This window comes from Pecten maximus, chromosome 3 (assembly GCF_902652985.1).
Source record: "Pecten maximus chromosome 3, xPecMax1.1, whole genome shotgun sequence".
NCBI lineage: Eukaryota > Metazoa > Mollusca > Bivalvia > Pectinida > Pectinidae > Pecten > Pecten maximus.
Genome location: NC_047017.1, coordinates 2,756,910 through 2,777,943, shown reverse-complemented (window position 1 = coordinate 2,777,943; position 21,034 = coordinate 2,756,910). Strand labels below are relative to the sequence as shown.

The 21,034-nt window shown below is 33.7% G+C and overlaps 2 protein-coding genes across 3 annotated transcripts; both read right to left on the bottom strand.

Moving 5' to 3' along the window:
• Positions 1–431: 431 nt before the first annotated feature.
• On the bottom strand, positions 432–5,254 carry LOC117322952 (tetratricopeptide repeat protein 9C-like). 2 transcript variants are annotated; one of them, XR_004531623.1, is made up of 4 exons: positions 4,932–5,254; positions 2,512–2,685; positions 1,307–1,651; positions 432–1,063 (listed from the first exon to the last, which is right to left on the bottom strand). XR_004531623.1 is itself a non-coding variant. In XM_033877920.1 (3 exons), the coding sequence occupies exons 1-3, from the start codon at positions 5,206–5,208 to the stop codon at positions 1,521–1,523; spliced, it is 582 nt and encodes a 193-aa protein (XP_033733811.1). In that variant the 5' UTR covers positions 5,209–5,254; the 3' UTR covers positions 432–1,520. The 2 variants fall into 2 exon arrangements, 1 of the variants encoding a protein (XP_033733811.1); XM_033877920.1 differs by having other exon boundaries at positions 432–1,651.
• A 3,337-nt stretch (positions 5,255–8,591) lies between these two features.
• On the bottom strand, positions 8,592–16,178 carry LOC117322951 (peroxiredoxin-5, mitochondrial-like). The gene is made up of 6 exons (XM_033877919.1): positions 16,072–16,178; positions 14,322–14,456; positions 13,221–13,262; positions 12,759–12,848; positions 12,482–12,576; positions 8,592–11,808 (listed from the first exon to the last, which is right to left on the bottom strand). Exons 1-6 carry the CDS (start codon positions 16,165–16,167, stop codon positions 11,688–11,690), a joined length of 579 nt encoding a protein of 192 aa, XP_033733810.1. The 5' UTR covers positions 16,168–16,178; the 3' UTR covers positions 8,592–11,687.
• Between the last annotated feature and the right edge of the window lie 4,856 nt (positions 16,179–21,034).

Genomic DNA, 21,034 nt, shown 5'->3' with positions numbered 1-21,034 from the left:
GCCAAGCTGAACTTCGCTGAACGCCGCTGGCTAGGTAGCTCAATGGTTAGGTCGTTTGTCTAGACTTCCGAGGTCCTGGGTTCGAGTCCCAATCTGGTCATTGCATTTTTCCTTTTCTGCCACACAATGCATGTTACAGATTTGTCAAGCCAACCTGTAGATAATCTCATCTTCTGAGAAGTTCTCATCACAGGCGCCTGCTTCTGGTTTGTAATAATAGAAAAAAAATGTCAGCCTCTACTCCTACAATATCAACATTTTTTCTATCAATACCTCATAACCAGAAGCAGGCACATATGTCTACTCAGGTAAATTTACTAAATTTGTTTAAAATCAGTATTAACTTTTGTTATTGAACTTATTTCAAAATTCAATTACACAGTTACCTCCCTTTTCAGTTGAACGTCAGAAATAGAATTAGACTGGATTGCTATTATGTCTTTAATTTATTTTGCCAAGTATGTACGTTGTATAAACAAGACATTACTCTCTCTTTACTAAATTAATACTTGTCTACTCTGGTTTAGTCAGAAATAAAGTTAAAACAGCAGTCTCCAAGTTTCTGAATACAAAATCACAAGGTTATACACAATACCTAGCAAAGGCATCTGCATCTGGTTACTACTTATAGCAAAAAAATATTGGCCCTTACTACTATATCAATATAGTGTAACACTTGAAGATTGGACGATGCATCAACTATGGAACAGAATTCGAAGTAGGCTATCTATCTTAAAACTGTTTGGAAAATTTAAAACAGGGAGTCTGATTTATATATATTAATATAAAATTAATATTGTTTTCTGAGCTGTCAACCAATCAAATTGCCTGTTGCAAAACTGTTCTGAAATAGATAGCCCACTTCCATTCCAAGGCTGATGCATCGTCCGATAGCAGACCACTTAAAGCATTGCACGTGACAAAAGAATATTATATATAATATAATATATATAATATAATATATATAATATATAATAACATGCATTGATATCTGAGGATTCTAAACAAAGGTACATTACTGAAGTATGTGTGCATTTGATATTTAATTCAGAGTAAATCAAACCTCATCCCTACATGTAGTTGCGACTTTTCAAGCGTTATACCTTGTTTATATAGTAGGAGTAGCTTTTTTGCTAAAAATACCAACCAGATGCAGATGCATATAGCTTATGTATCCTAAGCTTTACTTGGTACATTCTAAATACTTCATAACCTGCCTTCAGCAAGTTAATGCAAGTTTATCATCACTAGTTCCACAAAACATTAACATTAAACATTACTCTGTCAGCCACAAAAGTTATTAAACATTACTCTGTTGAAGATCATGGAGTAGATATTAAACATACTATCACAGATCGAGCAGCCACATATAACATTCACGTCCCATACATCCTACATGGATAATTTTCATAGTCACTGATCATTCACTTTCACTTTCCATACAGTTTATATGTATCACATTTCATGCAAGCCATCTGACACTTTATGTACTTTCACATTCCACATGTTATATATTGAGGTCACGTTTTCTCAATCTCCATTGGTTTTGTTGAGCTGCTGCCAAACATGGCACGATATGTTTTCTGAAGCTGTTTATCTTCTTCTCGCATGGCCTGCTTACAGAGTGCTAGGTACTTTTTTGTTGCTGCATCTGAAATTAATAATTAATCAGTAGAATATATATATTTCTTAATGAAATGTCTTCTGAAACTATGTAACAAATACTTAATACAAGAATATTTTCAATCCAGCCAATAATATATAATACATGTACATATGTGTATCAGGAGAAAGAGAAAATGTAGCAGCCAGACTGGGGTTCGAACCCGGACCTCCAAACAGTAGCCGAATGTTCTACCAATTGAGCTACTTGGTCACCGATGATTATCCCAGTCCAGTTCTGCTACATTTGTATATGATGCCATAGATTACTACCTAGTAACAGTGTATCCAGGCACTTATGCATAATGAATTTTGAAAAATAAAAGTTCTAATGCTAAAGTCTATGTGTTTTTCAAATATATATGCATTAGTGAAATACATTAATGTCAATACCCCATAGCATTTATACCACCTTAAATGCAATAAAGACACCATTCAATCCCTATATGTATATATACATATATATGATATAAGAAAAAGAGATCTATCCTTGCAAAGGTAAATGTATAAAAAATAACAAAAAAAACAAGAGTTTGCCGCGAGGCCTTTCTGCCATGTATATACAAAAACATACTTGAATGACACATAGACTTATCTATGTCAACCCATGCCTCAAGTATACGTATGACGTAGTATTGTAGGAAATACATGTACAGCCCAGACAAGATAAAGTGCTTAGGAATAGATGGAACGATGAAAAAGGACGGACAGACACACAGCATAAAAAATAGTGTCTAGTCCCCATTGTTCCTGTTAGGGGAATAACTGCAAAGCCAATCAAGATAAAAGAGAGACATTTAAAGAAGAATATATATATCGGTGATAAAACAGTTGTTTCTTTTGTCTTACCTGCACTCTCTAAACTAAGGAGAATGGAGTTAGCTTCATCGTAACGTTTTAGGTGGTACAGGGCAACACCCTTCCGATGTCTGGCTTTACTGTTCGATGGTCGGTCTGACAGGACTTGACCACAGTACTCCAATACCTTATTGTAGTTGGTATTCTCTTGGTGCAGTAGACAGGCTGTAATAATGGAAATGATTTATAGATAGAAGTATGTATAATCAAATTTTGTTAATATAATAATGACTACAAAAAAACCATTGATGACCACAACCAAATCATTGATGACCACAACCAAATTATTAATGACAAACAAATCATTGATGACCACAGCCAAATCATTGATGACCACAAACAAATCATTGATGACTAAAAACAAATTATTGATGACTACAAACAAATCATTGATGACCACAATCAAATAACTAATCACTACAACCAAATTATTGATAACCACAACCAAATCATCGATGACTACAAACAAATATTTGATGACCACAACCAAATCATTGATGACCACAACAAAATCATCGATAACTACAACCAAATCATTGATGACTACAACCAAATCATTGATGACTACAACCAAATCATTAATGACCACAACCAAATCATGGATGACCACAACCAAATCATTGATGACTACAACCAAATCATGGATGACCACAACCAAATCATTGATGACCACAACCAAATCATTGATGACCACAACCAAATCATTCATGGCCACAACCAAATCATTGATGACCACAATCAAATCATTGATGACCACAACCAAATCATTGATGACCACAACCAAATCATTGATGACCACAATCAAATCATTGATGACCACAACCAAATCATTGATGACCACAATCAAATCATTGATGACCACAACCAAATCATTGATGACCACAATCAAATCATTGATGACCACAATCAAATCATTGATGACCACAACCAAATCATTAATGACCACAACCAAATCATTGATGACCACAACCAAATCATTAATGACCACAACCAAATCATTGATTACCGCAACCAAATCATTGATGACTACATGCAACCAAATCATACATGACTATACAACCAAATTATTGATGACCATAACCAAATCATTAATGACCACAACCAAATCATTAATGGCCACAACCAAATCATTGATGACTACAACCAAATCATTGATGACCACAACCAAATCATTGATGACCACAACCAAATCATTCATGGCCACAACCAAATCATTGATGACCACAATCAAATCATTGATGACCACAACCAAATCATTGATGACCACAATCAAATCATTGATGACCACAATCAAATCATTGATGACTACAACCAAATCATTGATGACCACAACCAAATCATTGATGACCACAACCAAATCATTGATGACCACAATCAAATCATTGATGACTACAACCAAATCATTGATGACCACAACTAAATCATTGATGACTACAACCAAATCATTGATGACCACAACCAAATCATTCATGGCCACAACCAAATCATTGATGACCACAATCAAATCATTGATGACCACAACCAAATCATTGATGACCACAACCAAATCATTGATGACTACAACCAAATCATTGATGACCACAATCAAATCATTGATGACCACAACCAAATCATTCATGGCCACAACCAAATCATTAATGACCATAACCAAATCATTGATGACCACAACCAAATCATTGATGACCATAACCAAATCATTGATGACTACAACCAAATCATTGATGACTACAACCAAATCATTGATGACTACAACCAAATCATTGATGACCACAACCAAATCATTGATGACCACAACCAAATCATTGATGACCACAACCAAATCATTAATGACCATAACCAAATCATTGATGACCACAACCAAATCATTGATGACTACAACCAAATCATTGATGACCACAAATAAATCATTGATGACCACAACCAAATCACGATGACTTTTAAATCATATTGTATTCGTCCACAAAGTCTTCTTATATGACAAAACTAGCCTTTATGTATGGCTTATTATTGTATCTTATAAGCACATATAATGTATTTATATATAGTTGCTAGTATTACTGCTCAGTACTCATTATGTAGAAAAAAAATATATAAAATAATTTAATCATGATCAGTTAACTTGTCATAATTTCTAATAATTTACACATTCATGCATAAATCTTGACAGCATGTACAGTAGATTTTACTGTACTGTAGTACTGATCAGACAAACTGTTAAATGCACGTCTATTTGCAGGTTTTGGACCCTAATAGTAATAATTATAAGCTTAGCTATAAGCTTGGGCCTAGGTGCCGTGCCCACAGTAGGTACACACATGCACGTGTAGATTCACCTGATGTACATGCGATGTGATATGTATTATATCTACAGTACTGCTGTCAGTATATATGACCTGAATCACTGTATATACCTGCTAAATTGTTATAACAATCCACCCTTAAAGAAATGAATAAGTCGTTCATTTCAGGGGACAGTTCTTGTGGGGCAGCATTTGTCAGCGGCACCGGCAACAAAGCAGCACACTTCGATTCACTTCCAACTGCTTTCAGTTGTAGAATGGCTCTATGGTATTTGCCGATAGCCTTCCTAAAATCTTTTTCTTTGTAGAAGGCATTTCCGTCAGCTTTGTATGTAGCAGCATTTCTGATTTTCTCGTCATCACTTATTTTCTTACTGGTTACCTCCATTTTCACTTTGATTTTCGGCAAACAATTAAAGGGACACCACTCTAGTTTACCCTGTCAGAAAATATAGGTTTCAAAAGATAGTATTTTTTCCAGTTCCACGATGCGGTACAATCAATTTTATTTAACGTCATATATTGAAAACATATAACATTGGTTATATGAAGCTGCTATTTCTACACACGTGAGCAAAATATCAATTAAAACAACTAACACTGGTTTGACCACGTGCACTTCTAGATGTTTTACGCACTTTGTGTTGAAGTTATTGTGGGAAGGGAGACAACTCGTATACATTTGTATCTTTTGCATCAGGACACAGACCCTAGCCAGGGACCGAGGGTAACAACGTTAACTGAAACACCTGCGATCATCGCCGCGATCACAAAAAGGAAAGCTTTTAAGTAAAACACGTTGTTTTATTATTGAAACTTAATCATAACTATTCAAATCGTTAAGTAAAACTGAAAGCACACATACAAGTAAAACTTAATTAAATCAGAGACGTATATATCTGATATAAGTCTCTGATTAAATCGGTAGAGTAAGTGTAACGCGAGACCACCCTTATATGGAATTAAAAAGGCACGTGCCCTTTATATGCAGCCGCCTTCAATATTATCTGTCAACGGCACAACTACTGTACATTATATTATATACCAATAAAATGAAAACGCGTGATTTAGGGGGTCTGAATGCATATACATTTTGTACATGTATGTCAACCATTAGTTCAAAATAATAATATCGAAATATCACCAACAATTACACTTTAAATGTCATCATATATATACAATAGTATAACGATTGTTTTCGATCTTCATGGAAAATAGTATATATAGTCAAACCTCGAGGAGCAATCGCGATTGATGTTTCGTGTAATCTTGTCTAACATACAATGTATAATTCGTACCATGCATTACGGGAGACAAATTATGGGATAGAGCTTTAATTCCTTGTATCATTTATCGAATACTGTCAACCACGGCCGATTTTGAGACGTGCTAACGGTACAAAATAGCTCACACAATAAAAAAAAAAAACCAGCCTATAAAAAACCAGTAGCTGGGCTTTTATCTGATAAGTTTCATTTGCTGAATTGAGCTATATACATGTAGACTGTCAACTGCGCATGCATGAACCACTGAGATATAACTATATGTATTTTGAAGGACAACATAATGACTCACGGAGTTAATTCATTGAACATCCTCAAATTATACATGTACATTAAATGGCTAAAACATACACCGACTTTTCTGCATATTTGACTGCAGGCTATTTTACATTAATAATTTGACATTACAAATTAATTAAGGTATCATTCATTTCACCAGAGACATATATAGATATATGTCTATATATGTCTCTGATTTCACCGTATTTAACATGAAGATGGTGGAGTCATTTATTTTGTTTAAAAAATGCATTAATCTACTTAATCACGTCCCTGAGAACAACAAATCCGTAATATCTGTGCTCAAGTTTGAACTTTGATGACATCTTAAGTTCGATTCTTGACACAAATCAAATGGTCTAAACATAAATACTACACGACTTTTGAGGCCGTGAAACTCGTGTGAGGAAAAGTCAATTTTCTATTTTTTTCACAAAATTATTTTGAGCAAATAAAACGAGAATGCATTGACTAAGCCTGCATATTTGTTGGAAGCACATGCTCATTGATAATCTCACTCATACCCATATTAGTACTGGCATTAAGGGCAATGTAACAGTAAGCGATCAGAGATAAGCCCAGGTTAAGTAAATAAGCCTTCTTCGTGGTTATTGCAGGGCGCACATTCAGGTAAATGAAGACAACGACAGTTTCAGTATATAAACACTTACAATTGTTACTCTAGGTAAATAGATCAGGACAAACTCAGTAAATAAGCCCTCTCCATGGTTACTACAGGTGAAGTGATAAGGACACTCAGTAAATAAGCCCTCTCCATGGTTACTACAGGTGAAGTGATAAGGACACTCAGTAAATAAGCCCTCTCCTTGGTTACTACAGGTGAGATATAATGATCGACTTCGTAAATAAGCGTTCCCATGGTTACATCAGGTGAGCAGATAAGGCCAGGGTCAGTCAATAAGCCCTCTTTATTATTGTTACTGCAGGTGAAGGAAATAAAGACAGATTCAGCTTTAAGCCCATTCCGTGGTTTCTGCAGACAGGGAGTGCAGATGAACTGAGATCGGGCTTTGTTCTGTGAATAAGCCCTCTCAATGGTTTCTGTAGGTGAAGGCATAAGGGCATTTCTAGTAAATAAGCCCTCTCCATAGTTACAGCATGTGAAGAGATAAGGAGAGGTTCAGAAAATAAGCCTCTCCATGGTTACCGCAGGTGAAGAGATCGGGCCTTTTTCAGTAAATAAGCCCTCTCCATGGTTACTACAGGTGAACAGATAAGGACAGACTCGGTAAATAAGCCCTCTTCGTGGTTACTCCATTCAAGGGGCTGCAAGTTAACCTAGATAAGCAAATGCTCAATAATCATCTTGTTGAGAAAGGTGATAGGACTACAGGTAATCACTTTTCAACAATAAGCATAGCATGTCCCCTATTTAATGCTACTCTTTCTGTCTATAATACAGAGAGGGGCGTTCATTGATTCTAACAGCAGATATGAGTTGTAAAGTAATTGATAAGAATTATAAATGAAAGAAGCTTACATTCAGATTTGTGACTATAGCTGTGATGGAATAAATAGTGTAATTTCCTGCATAACTTCATTACGGACCTGTCAGGCTGTCGAGTCGATTATCATGCAGAAATTTCCTGATGCAATGCAAATTCCTCGTTTGACTTGACCGAAAACGGCCTCCTTCGATTTCTTCCATCTTTCCATCTAGTTGCCAATATTCATACGACTTTTTATTACCTTGTCTATCTTGTCATCTCCTCGTTTTCTCCCTGATTCCGATTTCATTGACCCATTAGCTAATCGCTTATTTAGGGAACGGCCATTTTCGTTTCAGTTTGTGAACTTGTCTGTGCATGCTTGTATTGATAGCTGTTGGCGAAGTTACATTCTCAAAAACTTATATTTTAAAGAACTTTGGGTTATCTTCAAATTTTGAGTGTTGTATTACGGTAAAGTTTATGACTTTCACTAGTTGAGAAAAATACAAGATTTCCATTTATTTATCATTTTTATAGCATAAACTCATTTCAGCAATGAAATGGCCCTTTAACATATCAACTATTGTTGTGTTCTAAGAATGGCACTGCTGGGCAGATCTCGTGTCAGAGAAACACTTTTATTGCAAATGTAAAGACTGTACGTGAAATTTCAGAAAGACCAATCATGTACTGAAAACGCCATAACTACAAACAAAATTAATGACAGGAAATAAATGACTATCAAACTTGTCCAAGAATTAAGGTAATCTAGAATTTTATTCAATAGAAATTGCCGTTGCTACCATTAATCCATTAATAATTCGAAGTTTGAGCAGTTTCATTACACTATGTATAATGTATAAACCCCATCATTACAGGCTTACAAAACATGACATAAAGATTTTCATCTATGACTTAACTTTACACCAGTAACTAGCCTATTCTAAAAAAAGTTCAAAATTACAGGCCAAAGTACTGGTACTCTTTTTTTCTCACATACTTCACATGGTGATACCGTAGTTGCTACGGACAGGAAAAATCGATCTCCCACAGTGTAGAGATATAGAGACAGTTGACACACGCTGTAATGCTACCCAATAGCGTAACATCATCCTTTTATGCAGCGTGACCACGTTGCAAATTGATTGATAAGGTGATCAGTTACTTCATGCAGTTCATGCGACATTGATGATGATGCAATAAATATGTTTCACAACACATTGTACACATTTATCAAGTATGTGAGAAAAATAATCCTCCATGGGTTTGTTCCATGGACAGCAATATCTCAACCCTCATGTAAGAGTTTTGCTGACCAGCACTTGATAATTACAAGCCTTGTGCTGACAAGCCAAACGCTTACACAGGCAAAATGTCTTCATGTCAATTTCAGGTCAAGATTTTCAGGTCAAATTGACCTCAAATTTCACCTCAAATTGACATGAAGATTTTTTCATGTCAATTTGACCTGAAATTAACCTGAAATTGACCTGAAAATTTCCTCATGTGACATTGACCTCAATTTCAGGTCATTTTCAGGTCAATATTTTTCAAATATTTTTTCCAAATTGACCTCAAGACATTTTTGCCTGTGCACACACGAGGGTTGGGATATCCATGTCCAAGGGCAGACCCATGTAAGATTCTATTACTCTAAATTCTACATGTTTTGATTTGAACTATCCTTATAATCATCAAAGGTAACCATATCTAACAATCAATTATGAATAGAAAAGAGCTACAGCAATCATCAAGAACCAATTCCATGATATACATTTACAATATATTTACAGACAATGCATGGTTAACCATGAAAATATAAATTACCAAAAGACCTGACTGAAAACATTTACTTACATGTACATTCAAGCAAAAATTTACAAATATAAACACATACACATTTCCAACATATCAACAGCATGTATTTTCAAATATAAAGCACCAAAATAATAATAATTTTCATCCTTGCTATACTGACTCAATCATACAGTAAACCTTGTTATACTGCCACCATTATACAATAAGACTGCATTCTGAATAAGCAGTGGAGTTTGTTGGTAAAGAAATCCAAGTATAAATAAACCAAGGAAAAAATCTTTTACAAACAAAATCATTTTGAATTACATATTATAGTATAAAATATCAATTACAGGAATTATTCCAAATTATTCTATAAAATTTAAAGTTCAAACTTTTTTATTTCATTGAAAAACACTTCTGAGGCAATATATTACAAATAAGAACCCTTTTGGTTAATTGGATTAAGTCGTTGCAACAATGCCATATCATTCATCTGTTCCACAGCTTATGAAGTCAAAGATTTGTTGAAATATTTAATTCATGTAACTTTCAAAGCTGATCTTGTTCAAGGATGTGGAACTGAAATTGAACTAAAATTCATACCCTTTCTACTGAAATTGAACTAAAATTCATTCCCTTTCTTTTCAGTCAATGTTACATGACTTATAATATAATTCTTGGTATTGATCAGAAACAAATAATTTGAAGAGTTTAGTACATTTAACTGCTGTGACATTTACTTCTACAATTTTGGCATCCATCCATCCCAGATCTTTTGGTTAATGACAAGATGTTATTTGAAAGGAATTATTGACATCAGGCAAATGTTTCGCTCCATGGTTAACCACTGCCCCTTCTGGCAGGGGAGAAAAGCCAGCCAAATCTATACAGAGTACAAGGTATATTGCTTCCTGGCAGACAGACATGTTTCTATTGAAAAAATTGACAGCAAAATCAATGGAGGCCGAGTACAAACTAAAGGTATACAATGAACATCATTTCAAGTACTGATTCAATATACATTTGTATATCGCTGCATGTACGTAATTGCTTAAACTTATCACTAGTTAATATGTTTAAGAATAAAGTTCAATTCGTTGCAAGGATATTATACTACTGGCAAATGTGCCCCTCAATTGCCAATTAAAAATCCATTAACTGTATACCAGTTAAAAATGTACCAACTAAAGGGTGTAAATTAATGGGCAAACTTAATTGTTTTTAATTGATGATTATTAATTGCCATCATAAGATAATTGCAAAATAATGGTGACCAACATCTAGTTTTAATGACCACTATAACAGAAACCTTAAAATGGCACTTAAAACTCATTTAATTCGCATAATTTGTTTTCTTCTTCTAAATCAAGGGCATTTATATACCTTGTTTGCTTTAATGGTTATTACTGTAATAATGCAATTAACTTGCATTGCCCTATAATTAACCTATCAATTTGTACGTTATCAAGAGTCATTTTATTTACATAATTATTTTTGTGTGTGTACATGTATATATAATGATTTGACATGGCCATTAAAATGAATTATAATTAATTGGTGGACATCGGCATATGCGTTTTTATTATTTCATTTTCATGAACACATAATAATAGCCCAAACACAACTTTTTGTAGGACACTACCTGATATATCTGTAGTAATAAGCCATGCCTGCTAATAAGACCGCCCATTTAATTTGTGCAGCCACATAAAATAAATCCAACACTTTATGAATAAATTTTCCTAAATTAAGCCTACCCACTACTTCGGGTACAAGATTATTCATTGTTGCCCCTCATATTTTAATGATGGTGTCTACCAACAAGCTGGCAAGTTTCATTTCCAACTTCCAAATTTTATCATATCAGGGTCTAATATGTTAATACTGATGTTATAACCTAGAGCAAAGTTAATTGAGCTCATATATGTATCTAAACAAAATGTTCTTTCGTTGTAAATCTAAAACCATCGTCAATAATATGACAATAGAATAAATACAAGAAAAATAATGATTGGTGGAGATAATAGCACTGTAACTAAGGATCACAGCCATTGTCAATGTCCCGGTTTAACCTTGGATCTGTAGTTTTTGATACACAGGAGACAGGCCAGTCCGGTGTTCTCTGGTTCCATGTTGATGCTCTGAATGATCCCATTTTCCACCACTAATGAATAACTGTAGAGAAATTGGATACATAGAGGTTACACAACAAGTGGTTGTTGGATATGGAATTTATTTCACACAAGTAAGTTTGTTTGTTTTTTAAAGTTACAAAAGACACAAGCTTTAGCGGGACCCAGTGATGTGACGTCATTCGATTATTGATGACGTCAACAACAATTGCAGCTCGGGTCAAAGTTCAAATTCTTGACAAATCAAAAGACCGGAAGGTTACATATTTATCCAGTCGGCACATTTATACACTGGCTTGAGAGTGGAATAACACAGCTTATTGTGGTAGAAACTTCATTACAAAACCACACCGACTTCTTAAATAATAGTAAATGTCACCAGGGAAACTTAGAGAGTTGTGACTAATTACATTAGTACATTGTACATCATGTGACTGAATACTGACTTCCTATAGGCTACATGCCTTTTAGGGTACTATAATAAAGAAATAATAGACATAAAAATGGAGTATAATTTATGTTAAAATTATCTCCTGTCATATTTCAGAAAAGCTTACTGTGAGGCTCTTTTGAAAAGGTTACACATACCAAAGCATTATATTTTGTAAACATTAAAATTTGTATCCTGTTATCATGGAAATAATGACAATATTTTAGTGCCTACACTAAACTATTTACAGATATACAATTTACAAAACATCATGAGACACTCTTACCGTTTTGATCTTATATTGCCCATGACTTTCCGACAATCCAGTTCCATATCGAGCGCTCTAGTGAATTCTGCCTGTGTGTCAGCCAACATTCGAATCTGAAATACCCAGTATATTCAGACATTCCAATAATTGAAGTTTATCATTAATTTGGTAAATAATTAGTTATACAATTTCAAATCAGCACAATTTAAAATATATACCTTCCATTATAACATACATTTTCAATTTATTTATAAAGAATTAATATGACGTATCCCTCCTGAAGCTATTTCCATACCTTTCCTTCAGCTTTCACATGTTTCCCCCAAGCAGACATTACAAACGGGTCGTTAACAGCAACACAGCAGATTAGATCATAGCCTTCATTCTGAAATATGATAAGTAAAATAAGTTTAGTCTAAAGTCGTTGTCAGCATTAAACAACATTGAACAATGCATTAAGATATTTGAACTACATTTTCAATAACCAATATATTAAAATGTGTATGCACAGTCATTAATAGTACCTTAAATACATGTAGCCATAACATTAACTCTCATCAATGAAGCAAAATTTGTTCTTTACACCATCAGTCATAGTATAGAGGGCCTTATTAAAAAATAAGTATTCATTTAATTTGTTGTCTTAAAGAATGACTGTCTTCATTTATGGATCATCTGAAGCTGACAGAGAACAATTAGTTGAATTATGTATATCTGGCCTAGTTAAACTACCGGTAACAAAGCAAACCACATTTACCTTAAATTTTTCAAAGTGGTCTAGGTAATCTGGAAGGTGAACCTATAGAAAAAAAATCAAAATCACAATATAACCAAAAAAGATATCTACAGATTAGGTGACTTAACATTTAATATATACTGTACATCTATCATCAACTATCTTTTTACAGTGTATGCACACATATGCAGGTTTGTCAAATATTTTGAATTTCAAAAAATCTATAAATTTTGTTCAAAAGCTTAAGGGACCCTAATTTTTTTTTAACTTTCTTACTGTTAAGATTACGACGTGTATCACCCTCTGATCAATATCTAAAAAATATAGTCTTTGTATTGTTCATCAAATGTTATCTGTCCTTGTAAATGTCCCAACTTTATCTATACAATGTAACTTAGAAATCTGGTATTCAAAAACTGGCTGGGACCAGCTGTTCAAAAGGTGATTAGGTAAATCACAATTTAACAACAATCTTAAATTTTTGACCAATCACTTCTGGTAAAGAAAATGACAACTTTTTACAAAACTCTATAACACTCTTCTGCATCTGGGTATATTTCAAGAACTATAAACTTCGCTAGCCAAGGGTGTTCAATACAACACTCTCCTTTTTCGTGAAAAGGAAAGTATTTACTATTATATTGAACGCGCTTGGGTAGTGAAGTTGAAGAACTATGTTCACAAGAGGTTTTGAAAAAAAGGGAAAATGAGATTTTCACTAATCAAGTAATTATACAATGTATTTACAAGCTAATAAACTTTCTGGCAACTGGGCCCTGGTACTCAGTTGATTGAGGCATTCATTGATTAATCAATTTAATCTGGTGAACCTGGATATTATTTCACTATTTCACTATCTATAGTAATTCTCTCATCAACTCTCATTCTCGATTTATAATAATCAGGTTGCCATGGACACTCCCTCGAAAAGTCAAGACAGTCTCAATTTGTATATTGATCGACTAAGTCTTATTTGATTGATATTTGCATCTCTCTTACTTATTATGAACAATTTTTGTTTGAACAGTTTTTGTTTTTTTGCCAATGTGCTAGTTAGTATGTACATGTGTACCTGGTAAGTGATAAATGTTACAACTGCAATATATACATGTACATATATACCTCAGTACATCCTGGAGTGAAGGCGCCCACCACAGAAAATAGCACCCCCTTTTTCCCCTTGAACACATCTCTGATGTTGATTGCATTATCAGGCGATTCTTCATACAGATTCACTGCTGGAAGTTCAGTTCCAATCTACAACAGGAAAACATGTATATAAACAGGAATTTTCCTACAATAGAAACAGGGTCCGTTAAAAATACCCATTCCCCTAAAAAGTATCTTTCGAAAATTCCCAATTTGCCGCTAAAAAATTCCCAATTTCGAAATCACTTTTGAATGATAAAGTATGTTTTATATACAAAGACCTATATTAATTAAGGCAATATTGAAAAATAAAAAAAAAACAGCTACAGATAACAAAATGAAATAAAAAATAATATAAAGGCAATATTCATCAAAGAAAAACTGAAATTTGTATGAATTTTACTATTTTTTGTTTTTCCCAATGTCACATTTTGTCGTGTAGAAATTTCCAATTCAATATACCCTGGACCAAGTTGAAAAAAGAAAGTATCTTCTTCTAAGTTACCGTATTTATTCTAATTAACGCCCCCACCCTAATAAACGCCCCCCCCCCCCCCCCCCCCCTTTTTTTTGGAAAGAAAAATTTCTCAATTCGAGAAAAAGAACTTACCATGGTATGTAATATGTAATGTACAACTACCGTAAGTATAAATAACAAAGTTTATGTTTCTTGCAATTTCATACACGGGTGTCAAAATGTTTGTCACTTTTAGTTTTACAATGTTTTGAATACATATACACATTTTATGATGTGAAATGGGTACATACAACAGATCTCACAACTTACAGACTCTGAAATTTTGATCTCCATTAAACGCCCCCCCCTTGGAAAAATTTCACGCCCCCGGGGCATTTATTAGAATAAATACGGTATATACACTTGGTAACTTCTTGTTGCATATGGTAAAGTAGTTGTAACGAAGGATAGAACTTGTGGTCTACTTCTTGCCAGTGTTTATTGATTCTAGATTTAAAGGTGTTGATAGTTCTAAGGGGAGTTTTCTCTCCTTGATTTGGATTAATAAATATGTAAACTTTATATCCTGTGTTCAATTGAGTTTGTCGCACCACAGCCATCCCAAACAAACTTACACATGATGTGTCATCCCGTGATTATAAGCGGACGTTACAATATACCTTGGTTGTGGTTTGCTTTAGAAACTGATGATTGAATATATATATGACCGCTATAAATTTTAAGTTTTTGTCTACCACATAGGCATTAGCTTGAATTGCATTAAATAAGCTTAGAAGTATTTTTAGTAAGCACTTGGATTTTAAGACCCAAAATTAGTACATGTCGAGAATGTTGTGTTTTAATTCTTGGTGCAATTTATTACCAAATACAAGTGTCTATGTTCCTATATCTCCCTTGTTGTCTACGTATGCTGCGCATATGATAAAACGGATACATTCAATTTAAAAAAAAATACCCCCAGATTATGTTAGTTCTACTTATATTTGAAATTACTTTTATTATTTCAAAAAATAAATATATAAATAAGAAAAATAAAACAAAGCTGCAAACAGATGTTCAACTATCCATCTGTCAGAAATCGTCCGTCCGTGTCCAGACGTACGTTATAGGGCCTATATCGCAGATAGGTTCTAGGTACGATATTATGTAAATCCGTCAAAACTGGTGACAGTATAAGTGAACGTCCACGTTTACGTCTAATTTTGTGTCAGCTTCTATCATGACAGTCTAAATTTTCAATCCTACCTTTAGAGTTCTTTTTTGCCCAGCTACAAATCCAAAGATAATGTGTCTTTTAAGTAGATTGCCTTTGTTTAGAACACAACGAGCAACCAGAGACATCGTGCACAAAGCACTCTACTGAACTTGATTGTGAGTTAGACGCTTAGCTTTCACTTTCTAAAAATAGATTCTGACCCTTCTCATGCATTAGAGAGCTTGACGCTGATATTGATTTTGCAATTTCAATATTGAATGAAAATGGTAGATAATTTCGAGGAAAATTGATTTAATCGGAACAAGTGATAGGCTACATATATAAATATGGAAAGCCGTTTTAGTTTTTACCCATTTAATTCAGATGTATACAGGAACCTCTAGCTATTTTGTCATTAAATACAGATATTTATTTGAATTGTATATATATCGCTATCTACATGTATAATACAGATATCTCTAAAATGTAACCGAGTCGATATATGTAGTTATCAAATAAATTGATAAGATCTGTATTTAATACAGGTATCTGTATTGTAAATATTATATGCCAAAAACATTTTACCTTTTAAAAGCTAATAGATGATAAATATGATAACAGCTTAATTGCCATAATAAATAGTAAAATGGCTTGCCATAATTTAATTCATCTAAATTAGAGATATCTCTATTTACTGGGGAAAAAAACCCCAACAGAATTCTGTATTTAGATTAGATATGTTTTTAATTAAATTGGAGATATTTGTACTTGAAATAGAGATACATTTTATTTTGTATAGATCTGTGTTTATGTATAAAAAAAAGAGAAATCTGTTGTTTTTTTAAAGAGATACATGTATCCCTTTTTTTTCAGGTACTGATATCTGTTTTTAAATTAAATCTGTATATCTCTATTTTAAATAGATTACTCTATATAATTATTGAATAAATAGAGATATCTAAATTGAAAATAAAGATATCGGTATTTAAATAGATATATATCCCTATTGATATACATATTAAATACAGATATCTGTATTTAAATAGATATATATCCCTATTAATATACATATTAAATACAGATATCTGAATTAAATAGGTAAAAACCTAAAATGCTTGCAATACATAAAGCATTGGATCCACAATATTTCCTCACAAAACATTGTCAGAACATACATCTGCACATGCAAGATTCTTCTTAACTTTATGCATGAGATGCAATTTTTCAATGTTGAAAATCTGCAGCTTTAGTAGTCATTATCGGTAAGATATGAATGAAATGAAAATAATCACCAATATTTCCTGAATTATGATTTTGACCAGGTACACATGTTGAAATGTTTGGTGGGGTAGGGGGTGGAGTTCTGTTTAAAATGTAGTTATTGGTAGTTAATCATTTATTTCAAACTACATTTTTTTATCTATTGTAATGTAAATTGATAATGATGTTTATACATTATAGAATTGTCCTAAGTAATATTAACCTATATGTGATATTGAATGTCCAGTGTTACCTGTGCATGGGTACTCAGTTGAATAGGGCACCTGCCTACATGTATGTGTGTTTAGTCATGCATGAATGAGCATGACCTTTTACATGCCTTATCTATATATTGATTGCGATTTTTACTCTGACTTGAGACTTTTAGTTTTTAATAAAGCAGAAGCTAATTTACAGAATTTTAATGCTTTAAACAGCAAAGATAAATTAATAGTTCTTATGAAAGAAGATAATTTGCAAAAAGACGTCGCCAGGTTATTGTTTGATATGTACCAAAGAAGACAAAACTTTTTATCAATAAGTCTTAATATTAATTGACACTCAAGATTTTACTGTAGTAGTGTCTCATAAGCCAAATATGGCTGGGTGTTGATGCATTTTAACGTTTTTAATGAAATTATGCTTGTATTTTATGTATATTTTATGTATCAATACGTGACACTTTAATAAACATATCTGAATCTGAATCTGAAAATCTATATATATATATACATGTACCTACTGGTGAGTTACCTGGAGAAGAACAGCAGAGAGAGAAAGGCACTGAGCATTCCAAACCATTCTCCATGACCCAGACTCACATAATGGTAGGTCACACTACAGTTTTATGTACCAGTGACCATTGGTTTGAGTTAGGCCACCACCCAGAACCCTGAAATAGGGTGTGGTCACTTTATATTATTTATGGTAAACCTTTGGTTAGTTCGAACACGCAGATAGTTCAAACATACATTTTTTTCAAGAAAAACCATAATTTTCTAGCTAGTAATTAATAGTTCAAACTCAGGCCGTTTATAACTGACACTATTTCAGATAGTTCGAACTTATCAAATGAGGAACGTAAAGTAAGATTTTTTTCGGCAAACTCCACTGTATACCATATGTAGCTCTGATAGGAAGTTCACCTGGTACCCGGTAATTACCAAGTGTTAGCACCAAGTGAATATCACAGAAGATATACCAAGTTGCCAACAGTCTGGTTGGTGGTGGGTCCTGGTCTAAACCTTGGTCACTGGTGAATAAGAAATGTTCCTCTAATTTATTTGGATGTTTTAAACTACATGTACATGTATATGCCAGCAGTAGATATCATAATAAATAATAATAATATTACTGGACGCAGGCAATATTAGCCTATATATCCAGATCGAAGTTAAAATGAGTTTCCCCCCCGAAATATGGATGATCAGTTCGTTATTGTCTATCTCATGATTATAAAAACATTCAGTTTGCCCCAATGCTTATCCAATCGGGATTCAAACGTTTTGATCGTTGATGATGTAACGACAGCATTAGGAAAAGAGTTCCAATGGTTCACAACCCGCTCACTGAAAGAATATTTTCTCAAATTTAGTCTTCTTCTTCTTGCAATAAAGAATTAATTGAGAGACAATAATTTGTTTTCTTGTTCTTAAGCATACCATCATGGCCTATTGAAACATGTGACAACTGAAAAACATTACAACATATTGTATAAATAAGCTGAAATATGTGATTTTGAAATGTGACCTAAATTTGAATCTATCTTGATGGGACACTTCATATGATTTACGACTGCAATGGGGACTATGGGGCCCTTTTTTTTTACTATTTAATCTTGTTAAGAGATAAGTGATATCACTAAAGATTTGGTTATTTGGTTTGGTTATTTTGTTTCTAACGTCCTATTAACAACCAGGGTCATTTTAGCATGTGCCTGGTTTTGGAGGTGGAGGAAAGCCGGAGAACCTGAAGAAAAAACACCGGCCTACGGTCAGTACCGGTACCAGGCATCTGCCTCAAGTGGGTTTCAATCTTGCAACCATGCAAGAGGCCACCGCAGCCCACTAAAGAGTTTGAGTATCTGGATCACTTAGATGACAAAGTAATATTACTTAAAAGTTAGAATAGGTGATATCACTTAGTTGTCAAGTGATATCACAGACAGTAAGAGGAATATTCTTTAGTTTGCTGTCGAGTGAACACTTTCGTATGAACGGATATCGCTTAAAAGTTTTGTTTAAGTGAAATCACATAGTGTTTATGTATATTAAGTGATATCACTTAACAGGAATAAATAGTAAAACTGTACCCCATGGTAATACTATGACAAATGAATCGTCAGGACTGCTTTTTAGTCCTCCACCATCAGACAATGGACTATTCAGATCACCCTGCATGCATGGTCTGTCGTCCATCTGTAAATGATCCTTGTTTTCGCTAATTCCTTAGAAGTACTGGAAGGATTTTTGTGGGTTCCTCTTCCTCCAAAGTTATGCCCCTATGATTTTGAGTCTGTGACAGAAAAACAAAAGTTTGACAATTGAAGTTTATTATCGCTTGACATTCGAAGATTGCTATCGCTATTTCTTGAGAAAAACTGGAAGGATTTTTAACTAACTTCATTAGTAGCTTCCTCTTGATTCCTAGTTGTGCCCATTTGATCTTTTGAGTGTGGCACAGAAAAACATTATCATCCGGTGCGTGGCTGTCTTTGATTTTGACAACTGAAGTTTGCTATCCTATTTCGTGAGATTCCTTGATCCTTAATTGCAAGTTACAGTGACTGACAAGAGGGCTATCTAACAGATTAACAAATCTACAGTGTAGTCACAGAAGGGGACAAGTTAAAACTTGAACTTTTAAAATCACAAAATTATTTACAAGTAGCGAAGAAGCCCTTTGGGCCTCTTGTTAAAATAATTTGAAAACAAGATTGATTTCATTTCAACACATTTTATTTGTTATTTACATTGTATTTAAGGTTATTTTACAAAGGCAAGAGGCCCATTGGCCTGCACAATCATCTGACTTTAAACTTTAGTTAAGTATGGTACTGATGGCCATTTCTGACCAACCTGGAAAATAACATGAGGCCTCAGTTGTCATCTGACTATAAAACTTCATGGATTATAAATTGTTATTGTGTGGAACTTATGATAAGACAAAAAAATAACAAGTTCTTTAAGATCAGCCATCTTAGATTTGGTACCTGTCAGAGTAGTAAGAGCACTTGGTCAGCACCATGCATCTCAGGAACATTTGTGGCAAGGTTCAGATCTATATCTCACTCATGAAACTTGAGAAGTTTGAAATGTGACATGCTGATCTCATGACAATTCAATACATATGTGATCGTCACAGATACGGTCTTGTTCCGTTTCTTTATTCATGAGTTATAATCAATTGTGTTTCTAAAGGGATCAATACCTTTATAGACTTGGTGGTTACCTGTAAACTGCTATGGCATGTTTCATAAAACTGTTGTGTAAAGTGAAACAACAAGTACAGATTGTTTTGAAAAAGTTAGTACCGGTAAAAAGAAAATTGGTTTACATTAGACCACAAGACTGAATTTCTCATTACCACGTATTTGTCTGATCAGATCTAATAGTGAATATCAAACTTACTTTTTTTCATTTTAAATGATTTATTAATTTTCATTGCTGTTAACCAAAAAATTTCATCTGGTCTTTTTTAGCAACACAATACAATAATAGTCAATCAGAAAAAATGATAAATTTTTATGAAGTT